Source organism: Oncorhynchus clarkii, chromosome 25, assembly GCF_045791955.1.
Source record: "Oncorhynchus clarkii lewisi isolate Uvic-CL-2024 chromosome 25, UVic_Ocla_1.0, whole genome shotgun sequence".
Taxonomy (NCBI): Eukaryota; Metazoa; Chordata; class Actinopteri; order Salmoniformes; family Salmonidae; genus Oncorhynchus; species Oncorhynchus clarkii.
Window position 1 is genome coordinate 39,440,457 of NC_092171.1, and position 24,802 is coordinate 39,465,258.

The following is a 24,802-nucleotide window of genomic DNA, read 5'->3' on the forward strand; positions in this document are numbered from 1 at the left end:
GTCTTAGGTCAGTTAGGGTCACCACTTCATTTTTTAGGAATGTGAAATGTCACAATAATAGCTGAGAGAATAATTTATTTCAGCTTTTATTTCTTTCATCACATTCCCAGTGGGTCAGAAGTTTAAGTACACTAAATTAGTATTTGGTAGCATTGCCTTTAAATTGTTTAACTTGGGCCAAACTTTTCAGGTAGCCTTCCACAAGCTTCCCACAATAAGTTGGGTGAATTTTGGCCAATTCCTCCTGACAGAGCTTGTGCAACTGAGTCAGGTTTGTAGGCCTCCTTGCTCGCACACGTTTTTTGAGTTCTGCCCACACATTTTCTATGGGATTGAAGTCGGGGCTTTGTGATGGCTACTCCAATACCTTGACTTTGTTGTCCTTAAGCTATTTTGCCACAACTTTGGAAGTATGTTTGGTGTCGTTGTCTATTTGAAAGACCCATTTGCGACCAAGCTTTAACTTATTGGCTGATGTCTTGAAATGTTTCTTCAATATATCCACATAATATTCCTTCCTCATGATGCCATCTATTTTGTGAAGTGCACCAGTTCCTACTGCAGCAAAGCACCCCAACAACATGATACTGCCACCTCGTGCTTCACGGTTGGGATGGTGTTCTGCGGCTTGCAAGCCTCCCCCTTTTTCCTCCAGACATAACAACGGTCATTATGGCCAAACAGTTCTATTTTTGTTTCATCAGAACAGAGGACATTTCTCCAAAAAGTACGATCTTTGTCCCCATGTGCAGTTGCAAACTGTAGTCTGTCTTTTTTGTGGTGGTTTTGGAGCAGTGGCTTCTTCCTTGCTGAGCGGCCTTTCAGGCTATGTCAATATTAGACTCGTTTTACTGTGGACATAGATACTTTTGTACCTGTTTCCTCCAGCATCTTCACAAGGTCCTTTGCTGTTGTTCTGGGATTGATTTGCACTTTTCGCACCAAAGTGCGTTCATCTCTAGGAGACAGAACGGGTCTTCTTCCTGAGCGGTATGATGGCTGCGTGGTCCCATGGTGTTTATACTTGTGTACTATTGCTTGTACAGATGAACGTGGTACCTTCAGGTGTTTGGAAGCATGAACCAGACTTGTGGAGGTCTGCAAAAACAATTCTGAGGTCTTGGCTGATTTATTTTGATTTTCCCATGATGTCAAGCAAGAACAGCGATTACTGAGGATTTCTCTTTATGTAAGGGGTGCGTAACTGGTGGCAGGGAAGTCAGACACAGGAGAGCAGAACTGGGTAATAACCGGAGCAGTATAATTATCAAAACCAACGGCATCCAGAAATACAAAATATGGGTACAAAACCCGTCGCGCACCAGTCAAAGTGCACAAGCACTTACAACAAACAATTTCACACAGAGACATGGGGGGAACAGAGGGTTAAATACACGACAAGTAATGAGGGAAATGTAAACCAGGTGTGTGGGAAAACAAGACAAAATAAATGGAAAATGAAAGGTGGATCAGCGATGGCTAGAGGACCGGGGACGTCGACCGCCGAACAAGGAGAGGAACCGACTTCTGCGGAAGTCGTGACACTTTAGTAAAAGGCCCAAATCCCAGTCATTCGCTTGAAGAAAATCAGGAAAAACAGGGGGCGGAGATCAGGGTTTGGGTGCCTGGTGAGAATTTGTCATCAAGTGGGTAACCCGCCTCTACCATCTGTTCTATTGGCCAAAGTGCAATCACTGGAGAATAAACTGGATGAGCTCCTTTCGAGACTATCCTACCAACGGGGCATTAAAAACTGTAATATCTTATGTTTCAATGAGTCGTGGCTTAACGACAACACAGATAATACATACAGTGCTTTGCAAAAGTATTCACCCCCCTTGAGGGGCATTTTTCCTTTTTTGTTGTCTTACAACCTGGAATTAAAATAGATTTTTGTATAATTTGATTTACACGACATGCTTTCCACTTTGAACATGCAAAATATTTTTTTCTTGTAAAACAAACAAGAACTAAGACAAAAAAACAGAGAACATGAGCATGCATAACTATTCATCCCCCAAACTATATACTTTGTAGAGCCACCTTTTGCAGCAATTACAGCTGCAAGTCTCTTGGGGTATGTCTCTAAAAACTTGGCATAGCTAGCCACTGGGATTTTTGCCATTATTCAAGGCAAAACTGCTCCAACTCCTTGAAGTTGGATGGGTTCTGCTGGTGTACAGCAATATTTAAGTCATACCACAGATTCTCGAATGGATTGAGGTCTGGGCTTTGACTAGGCCATTCCAAGACATTTAAATGTTTCCCCTTAAACCATTCGAGTGTTGGATTAGCAGTATGCTTTGGGTCATTGTCCTGCTGGAAGGTGAACCTCCATCCCAGTCCCAAATATCTGGAAGACTGAAACAGATTTCCCTCAAGAATTTCCCTGTATTTAGCTCCATCCATCATTCCTTCAATTCTGACCAGTTTCCCAATCCCTGCCGATGAAAAACATCAACACAGCATGATGCTGCCACCACCATGCTTCACTGTGGGGATGCTGTTATCTGGCTGATGAGAGGTGTTTTTGTTTGTGCCAGACATAGTGTTTTCCTTGATGGCCAAAATGCTAAATTTTAGTCTCATCTGACCAGAGAACCTTCTTCCATATGTTTGGGGAGTCTCCCACATGCCTTTTGGAAAACACCAAATGTGTTTGCTTATTGTTTTCTTTAAGCAATGGCTTTTTTTCTGGCCACTCTTCCCGTAAAGCTTAGCTCTGTGGAGTGTGTGGTGTGGTCACTCCACAGTGTACGGAGTGGTCCTATGGACAGATTCTCCAATCTCCACTGTGGAGCTTTGCAGTTCCTTCAGGGTCATCTTTGGTCTCTTTGTTGCCTCTCTGATTAATGCCCTCCATGCCTGGTCCATGAGTTTTGGTCTGCAGCCCTCTTTTGGCAGGTTTGTTGTGGTGCCATATTCTTTAAATGTTTTAATAGTGGATTTAATGGTGCTTCGTGGGATGTTCAAAGTTTCTGATATGTTTTAATAATGGATTTAATGGAGCTCCGTGGGATGTTCAAAGTTTCTGATATGTTTTAATAGTGGATTTAATGGAGCTTCGTGGGATGTTCAAAGTTTCTGATATTTTTTATATTCCAACCCTGATCTGTACTTCTACCCAACTTTGTCCCTGACCTGTTTGGAGAACTCCTTGGTCTTCATAGTGCCGCTTGCTTGGTGGTGCCCCTTTCTTAGTGGTGTTGCAGACTCTGGGGCCTTTCAGAACAGGTGTCTATATACTGAGATCATGTGACACTTAGAATGCACACAGGTGGACTTTATTTAATTAATTATGTGACTTCTAAAGGTAATTGGTTGCACCAGATCTTATTTAGGGGCTTCATAGCAAAGGGGGTGAATACATATGCACACACCACTTTCCCATTTATTTATTTTAGAATTTTTTGAAACAAGTTATTTTTTTCATTTCACTTCACCAATTTGGACTATTTTGTGTATGTCCATTACATGAAATCCAAATAAAAATCCATTTAAATTACAGGTTGAAATGCAACAAAATAGGAAAACTGCCAGGTGGGCTGAATACTTTTGCAAGGCGCTGTATTTTATTTATTATGGATCCCCATCAGCTACTCTTCCTGGGGTCCAGCAACATTAAGGCAGTTTATACCATTTTAAAACATTACAATACATTCACAGAATTCACAACACACTGTGTGCCCTCAGGCCCCTACTCCACCACTACCAATTATCTACAGTACTAAATCCATGTGTATGTGTAGTCTGAATGTTATTTTGTGTGTGTGTGTGTGTGTGTGTGTGTGTGTGTGTGTGTGTGTGTGTGTGTGTGTGTGTGTGTGTGTGTGTCTGTGCCAATGTTTGTGTTGCTTCACAGTTCCCGTTGTTCCATAAGGTGTTTTTTAATCTATTTTTAAAATCTAATTTTACTGCTTACATGATTTCCATCCATTTTGTTTCCTTATTCTTGCATCAGTTACTTGATGTGGAATAGAGTTCCAAGTAGTACTGTGTGCCTCCCATAGTCTATACTAGGTGGTGTTAGAGGAAGGCCAAAAAAATTGTCAAAGACTCCATTCACCCAAGTCATAGACTTTTCTCTGTACCGGAGAGCCAAGTCTAGGTCCAAAAGGCTCCTTAACAGCTTGCACCCCCCAAGCCATAAGACTGCTGAACAATTCATCAAATGGCCACCCGGACTATTTGCATAGACCCCCCCCCCCCTCACAATTTGTTTTTACACTGCTGCTACTCGCTTTTTGTTATCTATGCATAGTCATTTTACCCCTACCTACATGAACAAATTACCTCGACTAACCTGTACCCCCACACATATAGCCTCATTATTGTTATTTTATTGTGTTATTTTATTTTTTTTTAATTTACAATATTTTGTAAACATTTTCTTAACTCTATTTTCTTAAAACTGCATTGCTGTTTAAGGGCTTGTAAGTAAGCATTTCACGATAAGTTGAAACATCAAACATTAAGGCACTAGGTGGGCCAAATGCTACACCTGGTTAAGTCTTCTACAAATCATTTACAATTCAAACAGTAAAGGTATTCGGCAGATGTGACAAATACAATTTGATTTGTTTTTGACATTTTAAATGCACTTCAAATAAAGTTTGAATTGAAGTGTGATTTGATATTGAATCTTTAATTGAGGATTGTGTGAATATATACTTCATAGTCTGTCATTCTTCTTAAGACGTTTTAAAATGTATGAAAGACATGTTTGGAATAAATTGCTCTCTTTCCAGACTCACATTAAGCATCTCCAATCCAAAATTAAATCTAGAATCGGCTTCCTATTTTGCAACAAAGCATCCTTCACTCATGCTGTAAAACATACCCTCGTGAAACTGACTGATCCTACCGATCCTCGACTTTGGCGATGTCATTTACAAAATAGCCTCCAACACTCTACTCAGCAAATTAGATGCAGTCTATCACAGTGCCATCCGTTTTGTCACCAAAGCCCCATACTCTACCCACCACTGCGACCTGTATGCTCTCACTACATATTCGTCGCCAAACCCATTGGCTCTAGGTCATCTATAAGTCTTTGCTAGGTAAAGCCTAACACCTTGTCTAAAAATTAGACAAGGTGTTAGGGGCTATTAGCATGTGTAAAGATCCATGACCTTCCAGAGTTGACTAATCAAGACTGTTTTTATTCTGACTTCTCAATATTTAGCTTCTACTTCTTGTCAGTAAAGATATTCTGATTTACATGTACACACTCGGAAACAGGCCATTTCACGCAGTGAAAAGGATTAGATTGGTTGAGGTATAGGCGTGAGTGAGTTACCACTATATTTCATATACTTCTCTTTCTAATTAGTGAAGGGAATTGGACAAGGCCACACTTTAAAAAAAAAAAAAAATTATTATTATTTTTTTTTCACCTTTATTTAACCAGGTAGGCTAGTTGAGTGTAAAGCCTGTCGTGGAAAGTGTTCATGATTTTATTGATCAAAGGAAACTGAAACAAAGTAAATAAACAAAAGTGAACAGTTCTGTCAGGTAACAGATATTAAACAGAAAAAACCTACCTACAAACACAGGTGGGAAAAAGGCTGCCTAAGTATGATTCCCAATCAGAGACAATGATAGACAGCTGCCTCTGATTGGGAACCACACCAAAAACAAAGAAATATAAAAAATAGAAATAAAGAAACTAGAATGCCCACCCTAGTCACAACCTGGCCTAACCAAAATAGAGAATAAAAGCCTCTCTGTGGCCAGGGTGTGACATTGAGAGCAAGTTCTCATTTACAACTGCGACCTGACCATGGTTATACAAAGCAGTGCGACACAAACAACAACACAGAGTTACACAAGGAATTAACAACCATGCAGTCAATAACACAATAGAAAAGGTATACAGTGTGTGCAAATCAGGTAGGATAAGGGAGGTGAGGCAATAAATAGGCCACAGTGACGAAATAATTACAATATAGCAATTAAAAACTGGAGTGATAGATGTGCAGAAGATGAGTGTAGCTGTTGACTTTGGGAGAGATAATTGGGACACAGCCACAGGCCATCATTCACATGAAAAACGTTTATGACTGGTTGAAGTTCCGGATTATCCAGAACCCAATTTGCCCGTGGCTGTTGATATGGAGATTACTCTGCGTGTGCAGGATCATTTTTTATATAGATGCTGCCTACTGCTGCCTACGTAGCTTGGGACACACTCTTCACTTTGACACAAAGTGATTTTTGTAACAGGCTAGGAGATTATTTTCCCTAACCCTTTTCCTAACCTTAACCCTAGTCTTCTAACCTGCTATGTTAATAATGCTCCTAACCTGGTGCGTAAATTCTCCTAATTTGCTAAGAAAAAGTCACTTGGGCATCTGAGTGGCGTGAAAAGAGTGTTTCACTGTGTAGCTTCTGCTCATTGCTCCCACTCAGCTGCCACTTCACCCTTAGTGACATGGAGGGGGAAACTTCATGTTCACCCTTAGTGACATGGAGGGGGAAAGGTCATGTTCACCCTTAGTGACATGGAGGGGGAAAGGTCATGTTCACCCTTAGTGACATGGAGGGGAAACTTCATGTTCACCCTCAGTGACATGGAGGGGGAAAGGTCATGTTCACCCTTAGTGACATGGAGGGGGAAAGGTCATGTTCACCCTTAGTGACATGGAGGGGGAAAGGTCATGTTCACCCTTAGTGACATGGAGGGGAAACTTCATGTTCACCCTCAGTGACATGGAGGGGGAAACTTCATGTTCACCCTCAGTGACATGGAGGGGGAAACTTCATATTCACCCTCAGTGACATGGAGGGGGAAACTTCATGTTCACCCTCAGTGACATGGAGGGGGAAACTTCATGTTCACCCTCAGTGACATGGAGGGGGAAACTTCATGTTCACCCTTAGTGACATGGAGGGGGAAACGTCATGTTTAGTGACATGGAGGGGGAAACGTCATGTTCCCCCTTAGTGACATGGAGGGGGAAACTTCATGTTCCCCCTTAGTGACATGGAGGGGGAAACTTCATGTTCCCCCTTAGTGACATGGAGGGGGAAACTTCATGTTCACCCTCAGTGACATGGAGGGGAAACTTCATGTTCACCCTTAGTGACATGGAGGGGAAACATCATGTTCGCCCTTAGTGACATGGAGGTGGAAACGTCATGTTCACCCTTAGTGACATGGAGGGGGAAACTTCATGTTCACCCTCAGTGACATGGAGGGGGAAACTTCATGTTCACCCTCAGTGACATGGAGGGGAAACTTCATGTTCACCCTTAGTGACATGGAGGGGAAACATCATGTTCCCCCTTAGTGACATGGAGGTGGAAACGTCATGTTCACCCTTAGTGACATGGAGGGGGAAACTTCATGTTCACCCTCAGTGACATGGAGGGGGAAACTTCATGTTCACCCTTAGTGTCATGGAGGGGGAAACTTCATGTTCACCCTTAGTGACATGGAGGGGAAACTTCATGTTCACCCTCAGTGACATGGAGGGGAAACTTCATGTTCACCCTCAGTGACATGGAGGGGGACACTTCATGTTCACCCTTAGTGACATGGACGGGGAAACTTCATGTTTAGTGACATGGAGGGGGAAACTTCATGTTCACCCTTAGTGTCATGGAGGGGGAAACTTCATGTTCACCCTTAGTGACATGGAGGGGGAAACTTCATGTTCACCCTCAGTGACATGGAGGGGGAAACTTTATGTTGTACACTAAAGATATGGAGGGGGAAACTTCATGTTCACCCTTAGTGACATGGAGGGGGAAACTTCATGTTGTACACTAAAGATATGGCCGGCATGTTCCAACTATACATTCCATGCCTCAAGCGCTATTCCATGTAATTGTTTCATGTTGTAGCCTACACAAAAGACAAAAGGGGGTGGCAAACTTGAAGGCATCACGACGACTTCGTGGGGAGTGGGTTCTGAACAGCAATGGCAAAACATATGTACCCCTCAAAAAATATTTTATGGGAAATTATACCTCCACCCAATAGGGCACTTTGGAGAATAAGTGCTAAGGGGCATGTGCTCTTCACAGGTAGAGCCCTGTCAGTTTAGGACCACCACACAATGTAATTATTCCTAGGCTAAGGAATGTTGTTAGATAATTGCATAAAATGCATGTATGATTCCCCCACAGGCAATGTTCTTTCAATGCTTATGTTAAAGTCATATACTCTGAGACCTCTGTAGTCAAAGTCAAGGGAAGCTTATTGTAGGAGTGCTACAGACAACAGCTTATTGTAGGAGTGCTACAGACAACAAGTCTTCTCCTTGGTATACCTTGTGTTGTTATTTGATAGTCAGCGTAAAAGTGGTTTGAAGAAGAACAAGAACTAGCAGGTTTGACATTTAAGTCTCCATGCAGTCAATCAAGTTGCCCCAAGGCCTTGTCAGTGACTCAACAGGAGCTTACATCCTCAAATGAACAAAGACAAGCATGCAAGTGTGAGAACAGGGGAAAATCTTCTGTGGCATAAAGGACAGAAGAAAAACGGGCTCAACTTTGCACCACAAAAGCTGGCCTTTCGGAGACCCCAACATGATTTACAAGATGACTGACATCTTGATTGCTCTATGAAATGACTTTTGACAAACGTACAGTATGTTATTACATACACTGTACTATGTCAAGTCAATGCAGGTAGACGTTGATCTGAAGCAATTCTTGTGATTATTGTGACTTTTGCCATTGTAGTTGTTTGTAAGCTTGTGCAGTCTAAAATGAACCTATGATCGTATGCTCTCCATTTGCTTTTTGTATGCTGTTCTTTGTATGACATTTTAATATTTGATTATTAACCAATGATATTAGGCCTCTCTTGGCCATGATTACAGACACATGTGTGTCTTTTGACACTATATAAACGAGTCATCCCGCAGTGTTTATGATTATACCCTGATGAAGACAGCTTGCCTGTCGAAACGTTGGACATTACATTTTTGCATCTGAGCTCCTAGAGTTTCGGCTTTCCTTTGTTTTCAAGAAAACCTGGAAATTACCATTAGTTATTTATTAGTCAATTTATTGTATATGTTATTATCAAACATGGACAGTAGCATAGTATGATTCATTTAAAATTGTATTTTTTTTTTTTTTTAAGATAATAATAGTTTCAGAAATACAAGACTGTTTTAGACATTCCACCTCATTTTATGTGACCAGTTTAGCTGAGGGAAGAGGCCAGTGATAAACGGAGAACATTTTAATAAAATCGCATTTTAAAATCTGCAGAACATGACTATGGTACATGAGTATAGTTGTGAGTATTGTGGTCTTGGCAACATTAGATATGTCATGATTCATTTACTTTCTGTGTTTGTTGTGTGGGTTTTTTTCTCCCATGGCAGTTACTCTAAATGTCAAATTTTGTTTGGGCAAATCCTTAAAATGCCACAAGTCTTGCTGAAGGAAGAAAAGACAAGCCCGTGCAGGTGAGAAAAAAAATATGCTTGGACTAACATCTGCTGCCTACAGTGATAGGACATTTCACAGGATCAAACAACTGACTGTAGCTCAACTAGTACCCAGGCTTCACTTGATTATTTGCCTTTTGTAAACTATATTTTTTATTCTCAAGTTAACACTTTCAAATAGGCTTAGCCTACACAACATTTACATAGCCTATCTGATTTAGGCAACATACATCAGTTGGCATTTCCCCTTTTCAAGGCTTGTGAACCTATTCTCTCTTTCTGTACTTTCAGAAGTTTCTCTTCTGATCTAAAGCAAAAATTAAAACGGATGGCTATATGACTGACTAAACTAGATTTGCCACTACCCTATCCAATGGAAAGCTGTGGTAATATGAGAAGCTAGGAAAGCATTTGTATGTATTGGAGACCTACCTAATGTGGGCGTGGTTTGTGCCACGCACGCCCACATTCAGTAGTCTACAGTATATTAGAAATCTCTGGAACCTTCAGGTATATAAGATGACGATGACCTGAATTAGTTTCTAAAAGATTGAAAACTTTGAATAATAACAACCATTCCTGCGATATTCTGAGGTGAGGCACTTTACCTGACTCTGATTTACAGCCTGTGTTATTAATGGTTTGTGTAGGCTGCACGTGCCTGAAACAGACACGTTCACGTTACATTTCACCATGGCTTATGTATTCATGTGATCTCTGTGTGACTCAAACATTACAACAAAATATTTTGCTCTGAGTAGTCTTTTCTTCATCTCTGATGAAACATTGGTGATCTCAATTTTGTATTATTTAGTCATCACATATATCTGAACTGTTTCTCCTAAGGCTGATTACTTAAAAATATATATATTATTGGGACTTCATGAGACAAATGAGCTTGGATTGAGACTTACAGTTGAGAAATATGAGAAATTGAAGAGATCTTATCATTGTGAGCACATTGTTTGTATTGTTTATAAATTACATATTTCTGTATTTTGCATTCAATACATTTGCAAAAATTTAAAAAAACATGTTTAACTTATGGGGTATTGTGTGTAGACAGGAAATTAGAAAAAAATATATATACAGTATATATATATATAGAGATACTTTATCAATTTTTAATTCAGGCTGTCACACAACAAAATGTGGAAAAGTCAAGAGTTATAACTACTTTCTACTTTCTGAAGAAACTACATTTAGAATGTTGTTGCATTCATGCATAGTTAATTCAGCCTCCATCCAGTGGTGTAGTGGAGGGTAGGTATGCTCAGGTATACGCCATATACCCACTAATGCTTCAGTGGGCATTGCCTATACTAACTAACTCCATCTCATATGCTAGTTTTTTTTTTTACAAATGTGAATGTCTTAGATATTCTCTAAACCTCAAAAATGGGCTCCTGATGTGGTTTAAGCAACCCTAAGTCTAAATATTGCTGTTACACTGCACAACCTTCAATGTTATGTGATAATGATGTAAAATTCTGGGAAATTAGTTCGCAACGAGCCAGGCGGCCCAAACTGTTGCATATACCCTTACTCTGCTTGCAATGAACACAAGAGAAGTGTCACAATTTCCCTAGTTAATATGCCTGCTAACATTAATTTATTTTAGCTAAATATATTTCTGTGTATTGATTTTAAGAAAGGCGTTGGTGTTTATGGTTAGGTACATTTGTGCAACGATTGTGCTTTTTTCACGAATGGGCTTTTGTTAAATCATCCCCCGTTTGGCGAAGTAGGCTGTGATTCGATGAAAAATTAACAGGCACCGCATTGATTATATGCAACGCAGGACAAGCTGCGTTGCATATAACCTAGTAATATCATTAACCATGAGTGGTTAACTAGTGATTATGTGATTGATTGTTTTTTACAAGATAAGTTTAATGCTAGCTAGCAACGTACCTTGGCTCCTTGCTGCACTCACAAAAGGTGGTCAACCTGCCACGCAGTTTCCTCGTGGAATGTAAAGTAATCGGCTGTAATCCGCGTCCAAAAATGCTGATTGCCAGTTGTTTTCAAAACTTGAAATCGGCCCTAATTAATCGGTTTCAATAGTAGCCTACTTGTACTTGTTCTTGTACTTTCCTCTTGGCTACCCCAAACCCGGCCAACAGCTCCGCACCCCCCGCAGCTGCTCGCCCAAGCCTCCCCAGCTTCTCCTTCACACAAATCCAGATAGCAGATGTTCTGAAAGAGCTGCAAAACCTGGACCCATGCAAATCAGCTGGGCTAGACAATCTGGACTCTCTCTTTCTAAAATTATCCGCCGCCATTGTTGCAACCCCTATTACCAGTCTGTTCAACCTCTCTTTTGTATTGTCCGAATTCCCTAAAGATTGGAAAGCTGCCGCGGTCATCCCCCTCTTCAAAGGGGGTGACACTCTAGACCCAAACTGTTATAGACCTAAATCCATCCTGCCCTGCCTTTCTAAAGTCTTCAAAAGCCAAGTAAATAAACAGATCACTGACCATTTCGAATCCCACCATACCTTCTCTGTGCAATCCATTTTCCAAGCTGGTCATGGGTGCACCTCAGCCATGCTCAAGGTACTAAACGATATCATAACTGCCCTCAATAAAAGACAGTACTGTGCAGCCGTCTTCATCGACCTGGCCAAGGCTTTCGACTTCTCAAATGACTGCCTCGCCTGGTTCACCAACTACTTGGCAGACAGAGTTCAGTGTGTCAAATCGGAGGGCCTGTTGTCCGGACCTCTGGCAATCTCTATGGGGGTACCACAGGGTTCAATTCTCGGGCCGACTCTTTTCTCTGTATATATCAACGATGTCGCTCTTGCTGCAGGTGATTCCCTGAACCACCTCTATGCAGACAACACCATTCCGTATACATCTGGCCCTTCTTTAGACACTGTGTTAAACTCCAAACAAGCTTCAATGTCATACAACACTCCTTCTGTGGCCTCCAACTGCTCTTAAATGCTAGTACAACCAAATGCATGCTTTTCAACCGTTCGCTGCCCGCACCCACCCGCCCGACTTGCATCACTACTCTGGACGGTTCTGACCTAGAATATGTGGACAACTACAAATACCTAGGTGTCTGGCTAGACTGTAAACTCTCCTTCCAGACTCATATCAAACATCTCCAATCCAAAATCAAATCTAGACGTATGATGAAGGACTCTCTCCTCCATCGTGAGGAGAGGGGTGGTCGCTGCTCCTGCTGACTACATCTGGTGGTGCGGGCTTCTGTAACGGTGGGTGAGTGATGGGTGTGGAGTCAGACGCAGAGAGCAAAAGTAAACGGGAGAAAACGCTTTAATGTCCCCTACAAAGTAACAGGTCCAAACATGGGTGAAGCCCTAAACACAGGTGCAAACAAACCCAAAACCTTAGTTACAAAACCTGGACAGGGAAAACCCAAAAGACAACAATAACCACAAACATAACCATAACAACAAGCCCGCACAAACAACAGCGGGATAAACAAACTTAAATAACACCCATCCCAAAACCCCAACAAGGTGAAAACAATTAGAACAGGTGAAAGCTAGTAGACCTGCGACGACGACCACCGAGCGCCACCCGAACAGGAAGGGGAGCCACCTTCGGTAGTATTCGTGACAAGTATTTCTACATGCACATCATCATCTGCTCATCTATCACTCCAGTGTTAATTTGCTAATTGTAATTACTTCGCTACTATGACCTATTTATTGCCTTACCTCCTCACGCCATTTGCACACACTGTATATAGGCTTTCCTTTTTTTCTATTGTGTTATTGACTGTATACTTGTTTATTCCATGTGTAACTCTGTGTTGTTTGTATCGCACTGCTTTGATTTATCTTGGCCAGGTCGCAGTTGTAAATGAGAACTTGTACTCAACTAGCCTACCTGGTTAAATAAAGGTGTTCTCAACTAGCCTACCTGGTTAAATAAAGGTGTTCTCAACTAGCCTACCTGGTTAAATAAAGGTGTTCTCAACTAGTCTACTTGGTTAAATAAAGGTGTTCTCAACTAGCCTAACCGGTTAAATAAAGGTGAAATAAAAATACAAGTAAATAAACATAGGTGCGTGGTTGCCAAGGGCATCAGTGTCTTAACAACGCGATTTGCCAAGGCAGGATACTCTGAGTGCAGCCCAATCCAGAAATACGGCAGTGGCTTCTGATTAAATTACATTTTCACAGAACCACTTGTTGCAATTTTGATGAGGCTCTCTGGTTCAGATATCGGTAAGTGGACTGGAGGCAGGGCATGAAAGGGATAACGAATCCAGTTGTTTGTGGAAAGTACCTGTGTAATTACTCACCAAACTCAGGTAATTCTCTATATCACATTTCACATTGCCCGTAAGCTTAAGTTCATTTGCACACTAAAAATCATACAATGATGAAAAGACCTGTGTGTTGTTCTTGTTAATGCAGACAGAAAAGAGCTCCAACTTCTTTATCATAGCCTCAATTTTGTCCTACACATTGTCGCGGAGAGTCCGATAATTCAGGCAAGAAAAAATATCACCAAGATAGGCCAGTCGTGTGAGAAACTGATCATCATGCAAGCAGTCAGACAAGTGAAAATGATTATCAGTAGACATCAGTACAGATACCAACACATCTTGTGTCCATTTGATGTCACAAAGCTGTCCAGTTCTTTAAAAATACCCTCTCATGTTGTGCTGGTTTCCAGTGGTTTGCAGAAGAGGATGTCTTCCTTAATTGACCCCCCATAAATGTAGCGGACATATACCAGGAGCTGTGCCAGACCCACCACGTCTGTTGACTCATCCAGCTTTAACGGATGGAATTCACTGGCTTGAATGCAAAGCAGTAATTGTTTCAAAACATCTCCTGCCATGTCACTGATGTGTTGTGAAACAGTGTGGTTTGATGAAGGCATTGTCCGAATAGTTTTTTTGGGCCTTTTCCCCCAGCATTGTCCCAGCCATATCCACGGCAGCAGGAAGAATTAAGTCCTCTACAATAGTATGGGGCTTGCCTGTCCGAGCCACTCGGTAGCTCACCATATAAGACACTTCTAACCCCTTCTTATTAATGGTATCTGTTGCTTTTATACATGTCTTACCACTCAAAAGTCATCTTTATTCTCGCTGAAAATACTCCTTTGGCTTATTTTTCAAATTGTCATGTTTTGTTTCTAAATGTCTGTGCAAGAGTGAAGGTTTTCTGTGAGAGAGTAACGGTTAATATGATTGGAAGTTAATTATTTGACTAGGCTACCTGTATTTGACGTTGTGTTGTTATTTCGCTTGAACACTAGATGGTTTAATATGATTTGTGCCAGTGAAACGAGGCGACTCTGGCTTGGAAAAAACACCTCACCCAAATGTATATCAAATCAAATCAAATCAAATTGTATTTGTATTTGTCACATACACATGGTTAGCAGATGTTAATGCGAGTGTAGCGAAATGCTTGTGCTTCTAGTTCCGACAATGCAGTAATAACAAGTAACAATTCCAAAACTACTGTCTTGTACACAGTGTAAGGGGATAAAGAATATGTACATAAGGATATATGAATGAGTGATGGTACAGAGCAGCATAGGCAAGATACAGTAGATGGTATTGAGTACAGTATGTACAAATGAGATGAGTATGTAAACAAAGTGGCATAGTTTAAAGTGGCTAGTGATACATGTATTACATAAGGATACAGTCGATGATATAGAGTACAGTATATACGTATGCATATGAGATGAATAATGTAGGGTAAGTAACATTATATAAGGTAGCATTGTTTAAAGTGGCTAGTGATATATTTACATCATTTCCCATCAATTCCCATTATTAAAGTGGCTGGAGTTGAGTCAGTGTCAGTGTGTTGGCAGCAGCCACTCAGTGTTAGTGGTGGCTGTTTAACAGTCTGATGGCCTTGAGATAGAAGCTGTTTTTCAGTCTCTCGGTCCCAGCTTTGATGCACCTGTACTGACCTCGCCTTCTGGATGATAGCGGGGTGAACAGGCTGTGGCTCGGGTGGTTGATGTCCTTGATGATCTTTATGGCCTTCCTGTGACATCGGGTGGTGTAGGTGTCCTGGAGGGCAGGTAGTTTGCCCCCGGTGATGCGTTGTGCAGACCTCACTACCCTCTGGAGAGCCTTACGGTTAAGGGGGGTGCAGTTGCCATACCAGGCGGTGATACAGCCCGCCAGGATGCTCTCGATTGTGCATCTGTAGAAGTTTGTGAGTGCTTTTGGTGACAAGCCGAATTTCTTCAGCCTCCTGAGGTTGAAGAGGCGCTGCTGCGCCTTCTTCACGATGCTCTCTGTGTGAGTGGACCAATTCAGTTTGTCTGTGATGTGTATGCCGAGGAACTTAAAACTTGCTACCCTCTCCACTACTGTTCCATCGATGTGGATAGGGGGGTGTTCCCTCTGCTGTTTCCTGAAGTCCACAATCATCTCCTTAGTTTTGTTGACGTTGAGTGTGAGGTTATTTTCCTGACACCACACTCCGAGGGCCCTCACCTCCTCCCTGTAGGCCGTCTCGTCGTTGTTGGTAATCAAGCCTACCACTGTTGTGTTGTCCGCAAACTTGATGATTGAGTTGGAGGCGTGCGTGGCCACGCAGTCGTGGGTGAACAGGGAGTACAGGAGAGGGCTCAGAACGCACCCTTGTGGGGCCCCAGTGTTGAGGATCAGCGGGGAGGAGATGTTGTTGCCTACCCTCACCACCTGGGGGCGGCCCGTCAGGAAGTCCAGTACCCAGTTGCACAGGGCGGGGTCGAGACCCAGGGTCTCGAGCTTGATGACGAGCTTGGAGGGTACTATGGTGTTGAATGCCGAGCTGTAGTCGATGAACAGCATTCTCACATGGGTATTCCTCTTGTCCAGATGGGTTAGGGCAGTGTGCAGTGTGGTTGAGATTGCATCGTCTGTGGACCTATTTGGGCGGTAAGCAAATTGGAGTGGGTCTAGGGTGTCAGGTAGGGTGGAGGTGATATGGTCCTTGACTAGTCTCTCAAAGCACTTCATGATGACGGATGTGAGTGCTACGGGGCGGTAGTCGTTTAGCTCAGTTACCTTAGCTTTCTAGGGGACAGGAACAATGGTGGCCCTCTTGAAGCATGTGGGAACAGCAGACTGGTATAGGGATTGATTGAATATGTCCGTAAACACACCGGCCAGCTGGTCTGCGCATGCTCTGAGGGCGCGGCTGGGGATGCCGTCTGGGCCTGCAGCCTTGCGAGGGTTAACACGTTTAAATGTCTTACTCACCTCGGCTGCAGTGAAGGAGAGACCGCATGTTTTCGTTGCAGGCCGTGTCAGTGGCACTGTATTGTCTTTAAAGCGGGCAAAAAAGTTATTTAGTCTGCCTGGGAGCAAGACATCCTGGTCCGTGACTGGGCTGGATTTCTTCCTGTAGTCCGTGATCGACTGTAGACCCTGCCACATGCCTCTTGTGTCTGAGCCGTTGAATTGAGATTCTACTTTGTCTCTGTACTGGCGCTTAGCTTGTTTGATAGCCTTGCGGAGGGAATAGCTGCACTGTTTGTATTCGGTCATGTTACCAGACACCTTGCCCTGATTAAAAGCAGTGGTTCGCGCTTTCAGTTTCACACGAATGCTGCCATCAATCCACGGTTTCTGGTTAGGGAATGTTTTAATCGTTGCTATGGGAACGACATCTTCAACGCACGTTCTAATGAACTGGCACACCGAATCAGCGTTTTCGTCAATGTTGTTATCTGACGCAATACGAAACATCTCCCAGTCCACGTGATGGAAGCAGTCTTGGAGTGTGGAGTCAGCTTGGTCGGACCAGCGTTGGACAGACCTCAGCGTGGGAGCCTCTTGTTTTAGTTTCTGTCTGTAGGCAGGGATCAACAAAATGGAGTCGTGGTTAGCTTTTCCGAAAGGGGGGCGGGGCAGGGCCTTATATGCGTCGCGGAAGTTAGAGTAACAATGATTCAAGGTCTTTCCATCCCTGGTTGCGCAATCGATATGCTGATAAAATTTAGGGAGTCTTGTTTTCAGATTAGCCTTGTTAAAATCCCCAGCTACAATGAATGCAGCCTCCGGATAAATAGTTTCCAGTTTGCAGAGAGTTAAATAAAGTTCGTTCAGAGCCATCGATGTGTCTGCTTGGGGGGGGATATATACGGCTGTGATTATAATCGAAGAGAATTCTCTTGGTAGATAATGCGGTCTACATTTGATTGTGAGGAATTCTAAATCAGGTGAACAGAAGGATTTGAGTTCCTGTATGTTTCTTTCATCACACCATGTCACGTTGGCCATGAGGCATACGCCCCCGCCCCTCTTCTTACCAGAAAGATGTTTGTTTCTGTCTGCGCGATGCGTGGAGAAACCCGTTGGCTGCACCGCTTCGGATAGAGTCTCTCCAGTGAGCCATGTTTCAGTGAAGCAAAGGACGTTACAGTCTCTGATGTCCCTCTGGAATGCTACCCTTGCTCGGATTTCATCAACCTTGTTGTCAAGAGACTGGACATTGGCAAGAAGAATGCTAGGGAGTGGTGCACGGTGTGCCCGTCTCCGGAGTCTGACCAGAAGACCGCCTCGTTTCCCTCTCTTTCGGAGTCGTTTTTTAGCCTCGTTGGAAAATACAAATGTACAGTTTGAAAATGTGAAGATTTTTCGGTTTATGTTGTGAATCACATTTATATGTGACGTACCCCCGACGTACCCCAGTTTTGGAGTACCCTCTGCAGACTATTCTTTCTTGCATTTTTGGGGGGACTTTTCATGTGATAGATTGGATGTAGGCTATGTATTATGAATAAGATCCTTTAAAATATAAAATAATATCTGTAAAAATGAATGTACAATATACTACTGTATTAAGTAGTTTTGTACATCTGTTATTGTTACTTGTCATCAACACTTAATAATGCAGTATGTTTTTTATATTTAGGCTCCACCTATTGATTCAGAGTATTTCATCATTTCACCCTGCTAACAGATCCTGCATACAGGACAACAATGCCTCCTCCCGGTGTGTGTATGAGTATAATGCGGGAGCGCCACAAGAAAGAGGGTGTTGGGAGTCTTGCCAACCCAGAGAAACACAGCAACCAAGACTTTCAGCAGCTGACGCAATACTGTTTGGCCAGGGGAGTGAGGTACATCGATGAGATGTTCCCCCCAGACCATAACTCCATTGGTGATGGGCTACTTCCCCCTGATAACATGGGCAGAGTGGTGTGGTTGAGACCAGCGGTATGACATCATCCAGATCTGCACACATTACAGCACAGATTGTTAACTGATTGCAATGTGTAATTATGAATAGAAATTATAAACATTAATAATAGGTGTAATGTGTGCATTCACTCTTACAGAAAATGGTACAGTATCCAGATTTTGTTGTTGATGGACTTTCAAGGTTTGACTTTGGGCAAGGATTGGTTGGTAAGTGGAACAAACACTCAAACTAGACAGTTTTTATCTCCATCTCTTCATTCAACGACTCCATCATGGACACTCTTACTGACAGTTGTGGCTGCTTTTGTGTGATGTATTTTTTGTCTCTACCTTCCTGCCCTTTGTGCTTTTGTCTGTGCCCAATACTGTCTGTACCATGTTTCGTGCTGCTACCAGTGGAGTGAAGTACTTAAATAAAAACACATTAAACTACTACTTAATCGGTACTTTACTTTACTATTTATATTTTTTAACAACTTTTACTTTTACTTCACTACATTCCAAAATAAAATAATGTACTTTTTACTAACATACATTTTCCCTGACACCCAAAAGTTCTCGTTACATGTGTCACGTCCTGCCCTTAGTTCCTTTTTTATGTCTCTATTTTAGTTTGCTCAGGGCGTGAGTTGGGGTGGGCATTCTATGTTTTGTGTTCTATGTTTTCTATTTCTATGTGTTTGGCCTGGTATGGTTCCCAATCAGAGGCAGCTGGCAATCGTTGTCTCTGATTGAGAACCATACTTAGGCAGCCTGTTTTCCCACTATGGGTTGTGGGTAGTTATTTTCTGTTTAGTGTTTTTGTTGCACCTTGCAGAACTGTTCGTTTGTCGGTTTGTTGTTTTTGTTCGAGTATTCATCTTTATTAAAAGTATTACGAATACGCACTACTCTGCACTTTGGTCCTCTTCTCATTCTCCCAACGACAGTCATTACAACATGTTGAATGCTTAGCATGGCAGGAAAATGGTCCAATATCAAGAGAACATCCCTGGTCATCCCTACTGCCTCTGACCTGCAGGACCCACTAAACACAAATGCTTCATTTGGAAATTATGTCTATGCGCTGTATTGTGCCCCTGGCTATCCATAAATAAATAAAATAAAAATCTGGTTTGCTTAATATAAGCACTTTAATTCTTATGAATATTTTTGCAATTACATTTACACAAGTATGACAATTGGGTACTTTTTTCACCACTGGCTGCTACCATGTTGTGCTGCTGCCATGTTGTGCTGCTACCATGTTGTGCTGCTACCATGTTGTGCTGCTGCCATGTTGTGTTGCTACAATGTTGTTGTCATGTTGTGTTTCTACCATGCTGTGTTGACATGTGTTGCTGCCATGCTATGTTGTTGTCTTAGGTCTCTCTTTATGTAGTATTGTGTTGTTTCTCTTGTTGTTATGTGTGTTTTGTCCTATATTTTATATGTATACTGTGGGGCAAAAAAGTATTTATTCAGCCACCAATTGTGCAAGTTCTCCCACTTCAAAAGATGAGAGGCCTGTAATTTTCATCATAGGTACACTTCAACTATGACAGACAAAATTAGAAAAAAATATCCAGAAAATCACATTGTAGGATTTTTAATGAATTTATTTGCAAATTATGGTGGAAAATAAGTATTTGGTCACCTACAAACAAGCAAGATTTCTGGCTCTCACAGACCTGTAACGTCTTCTTTAAGAGGCTCCTCTGTCCTCCACTCATTACCTGTATTAATGGCACCTGTTTGAACTTGTTATCAGTATAAAAGACACCTGTCCACAACCTCAAACAGTCACACTCCAAACTCCACTATGGCCAAGACCAAAGTGCTGTCAAAGGACACCAGAAACAAAATTGTAGACCTGCACCAGGCTGGGAAGACTGAAGGCTGGGAAGTTTGAAGAAATCAACTGTGGGAGCAATTATTAGGAAATGGAAGACATACAAGACCACTGATAATCTCCCTCGATCTGGGGCTGCACGCAAGATCTCACCCGTGGGGTCAAAATAATCACAAGAACGGTGAGCAAAAATCCCAGAACCACATGGGGGGACCTAGTGAATGACCTGCAGAGAGCTGGGACCAAAGTAACAAAGCCTACCATCAGTAACACACTACGCCGCCAGGGACTCAAATCCTGCAGTGCCAGACGTGTCCCCCTGCTTAAGCCAGTACATGTCCAGGCCTGTCTGAAGTTTGCTAGAGAGCAATTGGATGATAAAGAAGAAGATTGGGAGAATGTCATATGGTCAGATGAAGCCAAAATATAACTTTTTGGTAAAAACTCAACTCGTCGTGTTTGGAGGACAAGAATGCTGAGTTGCATCCAAAGAGCACCATAACTACTGTGAAGCATGGGGGTGGAAACATCATGCTTTGGGGCTGTTTTTCTGCAAAGGGACGAGGACGACTGATCCGTGTAAAGGAAAGAATCGTGTATCGTGAGATTTTGAGCGAAAACCTCCTTCCATCAGCAAGGGCATTGAATATGAAACGTGGCTGGGTCTTTCAGCATGACAATGATCCCAAACACACCGCCCGGGCAACAAAGGAGTGGCTTCGTAAGAAGCATTTCAAGGTCCTGGAGTGGCCTAGCCAGTCTCCAGATCTCAACCCCATAGAAAATCTTTGGAGGGAGTTGAAAGTCCGTGTTGCCCAGCAACAGCCCCAAATCATCACTGCTCTAGAGTAGATCTGCATGGACGAATGGGCCAAAATACCAGCAACAGTGTGTGAAAACCTTGTGAAGACTTACAGAAAACGTTTGACCTCTGTCATTGCCAACAAAGGGTATATAACAAAGTATTGAGATAAACTTTTGTTATTGACCAAATACTTATTTTCCTCCATAATTTGCAAATAAATTCATAAAAAATCCTACAATGTGATTTTCTGGATTTTTTTTTCTCGTTTCGTCTGTCATAGTTGAAGTGTACCTATGATGAAAATTACAGTCCTCTCTCATCTTTTTAAGTGGGAGAACTTGCTCAATTGGTGGCTGACTAAATATTTTTTTTGCCCCACTGTATATCTTAACTGACTTACCTTGTTAAATAACGGTTAAATATAATAAATTAAAAGTGGATTTCTTAGTTAGCAAGTGTCAACATATACCACACCATGCCCCCACCACACCATGCCCCCACCACACCATGCCTCTACCACACCATGCCCCCACCACACCATGCCCCCACCACACCATGCCCCCACCACACCATGCCTATACCACACCATGCCTCTACCACACCATGCCTCTACTACACCATGCCTCTACCACACCATGCCCCCACCACACCATGCCCCCACCACACCATGCCCCTACCACACCATGCCCCCACCACACCATGCCTCTACCACACCATGCCCCCACCACACCATGCCCCCACCACACCATGCCTCCACCACACCATGCCCCCACCACACCATGCCCCCACCACACCATGCCCCCACCACACCATGTCCCCACCACACCATGTCCCCACCACACCACGTCCCCACCACACCATGCCCCCACCACACCATGCCCCTACCACACCATGCCCCCACCACACCATGCCTCTACCACACCATGCCCCCACCACACCATGTCCCCACCACACCAAGCCCCCACCACACCATGTCCCCACCACACCAAGCCCCCACCACACCAAGCCCCCACCACACCATGCCCCCACCACACCATGCCCCCACCACACCATGTCCCCACCACACCATGCCCCCACCACACCATGCCCCCAACTCACCAAGCCCCCACCACACCATGCCCTTTGCATTACAAATGTCATGATCTTCATAAACTTGTCATTTTTTAGGAGATTGCTGGTTTCTTGCTTCCATTGGGGCTTTGACGTTCCAGAAGCACATCCTGGAACAAGTAGTACCCCTAAACCAAAGCTTTAAAGAGGATTACTGCGGAATATTCCACTTCAGGGTAAATTACCTTGGGCTTACTAACTTATTAAAATAACCATCATCCTTTGAGGATGTCATGTATTGACACAGAATACATTGTAATGAAAAGCTTCTGAGATGTTTTGAGAACTCTTGAATTGTAATGAATGATGACTGCTTAGGCGGCACCTTTCTCAAGCCCCGTAGAGAATAGTCTCTGTAGGAATCATTTTCCTCTCCTCCTATCTTTCAGTTCTGGAGGTTTGGGAGGTGGGTGGACGTTGTGATCGATGACAAGCTACCAACAGTTGACGGCAGGCTCATTTTCGTTCATTCAAAAACTCCCAATGAGTTTTGGCCCGCCTTGCTGGAGAAAGCCTATGCCAAGTATGTGAGCCACATCAGTTATTTATATAAGGAACTTTCTTATATAAAATGAACAAACATCACCTTAATTGTTGGTCTTATTTACCTGTCTTCTTCTGGCAGGGTGTGTGGCTCCTACGCAGACATGAATTCAGGGACCCTTTCAGAGGCTATGATGGACTTCACTGGAGGGGTTCACATCACATTCAAGCTCACTGACGCTCCACCAAATCTGTGGGACCTCCTGTTCAGAGCTGCCAAGTCAAAATCGCTGATTGGGTGTGGAACACCTCAAGGGGTAGCTTTGATGAGACTTTGAACAAAATACTTCATAGGGCAGGTAGCCTAGGGGTTTGAGTGTTGGGCCAGTAACTGAAAGGTTGCTGGATCAAATCCCTGACCTGATAAGGTAAAAAAATCTCTTGTTCTGAACAAGGCAGTTAATCCACTGTTCCCCAGTAGGCTGTCATTGTAAATAAAAATGTGTTCTTAAAACTGGCTTGCCTTGTTATTATTTTATTTTACTAGGCAAGTCAGTTACGAACAAATTCTTATTTTCAATGACAGCCTAGGAACAGTGGGTTAACTGCCTGTTCAGGGGCAGAATGACAGATTTCTACCTTGTCAGCTTGGGGATTCAAACTTGCAACCTTTTGGTTACTAGTCCAATGCTCTAACCACTAGGCTACCTGCCACCTCTACACTCTAACCACTAGGCTACCCTGGGCACCACTTACATAAAGGTTACTTTTTTTTTTTTTAAACATGTGTGTTATTAAGATACCGCAACTCATCCATTGATGTCAATAACATATCTGTAGAGTAATATGAGACGTGGCGTAGTTTAACTTGTAAACACAAAAGACATGAAGGCTGTGTTCATATTAGGTCATATTTTGTGACTGAAACCTCTGTTCTGTTACGGTCCAGTTACTTCACTTTAAATACCTGTAATAACCTGTGTCTATTGTTCTGTAGGAAACATCAGCAAACACGGTGGCACCCAACGGATTAGTGAGGGGTCATGCCTACACCGTCACAGGGATTAAACAGGTACTGTATGGAACTAACAATCTGAGAGAAATGCTTTGGCAATATCTAGTTCTTCCTGGAGGGAAATTGGAGCGTTTGTGTGGTATGATTTTTTTTCTGCACAACCCAAAATGAACCATTTTCCTTATGTTCATTCTGGTTTCTTCCACAGATCATGAGCCAAGGCATGCTAGTTAATCTGATCCGCCTCTTCAACCCCTGGGGCCAGGGAGAGTGGAAAGGAGACTGGAGCGATAAGTATGTATTTACAGTATAGTCTGACTGTGACCTGTCATCACACCCATTGTCTTCAAAAGGTCTTTATGAAATGTCAGCTAATCTCCCTTACCTTTTACATTGTCTTCAGAAGTCACTCACAAGCAGATTTTTACATTGTTGTCTCTTGTTTTGTGTTTTTGACTTGAAATGACACATTGCTAGTTTCCCTAAAGCTAATTTACCCCCCCCCCCCCCTGTTCCTGAAAAACAAGTTGTTCTGTCAAAAGACTGATAATCCAGTCTAAGCATTACATTTTCACTCAGCTTACCTTTGTGTAAAGGTACTGTATGTAATGGTACTGTAATAGTATGTTCCTTCATGTAAGGTCATAATATTTGTATACAAGAAAGGTTTATGGTTTTGATTTTACTCTTGAGTTTGCTTACGATGTAGCTGTCTGTGACTGACAGCGTAATATTTGAAAACTACTTAAGACTCTTCCCCAGTTCATCTATTTTTTACCTTTATTTAACTAGGCATGTCAGTTAAGAACAAATTCTAATTTTCAATAACAGCCTAGGAACAGGCCTTGTTCAGGGGCAGAACGACAGATTTGTACCTTGGGGACTTGAACTCGCAACCTTTCAGTTACTAGTCCAACCCTTTAACCACTAGGCTACCCTGCCACCCCATTATATATCTATTGATGTATAACATTGGCTTTCCTGTCAG

General features: G+C 42.6%; 1 protein-coding gene across 1 annotated transcript in view; it reads left to right on the forward strand.

Moving 5' to 3' along the window:
* Positions 1-9,907: 9,907 nt before the first annotated feature.
* Positions 9,908-24,802, forward strand: part of LOC139383958 (calpain-1 catalytic subunit-like) — a 43,269-nt gene continuing 28,374 nt past the window's right edge. Inside the window, exons 1-8 of the mRNA XM_071128582.1 lie at positions 9,908-10,004; positions 18,329-18,585; positions 18,708-18,777; positions 22,374-22,492; positions 22,706-22,839; positions 22,942-23,116; positions 23,797-23,871; positions 24,023-24,108. Coding sequence (XP_070984683.1) covers positions 18,349-18,585; positions 18,708-18,777; positions 22,374-22,492; positions 22,706-22,839; positions 22,942-23,116; positions 23,797-23,871; positions 24,023-24,108 — 896 coding nt within the window. The 5' untranslated portion in view covers positions 9,908-10,004; positions 18,329-18,348. The remainder of the gene's footprint in view (positions 10,005-18,328; positions 18,586-18,707; positions 18,778-22,373; positions 22,493-22,705; positions 22,840-22,941; positions 23,117-23,796; positions 23,872-24,022; positions 24,109-24,802) is intronic.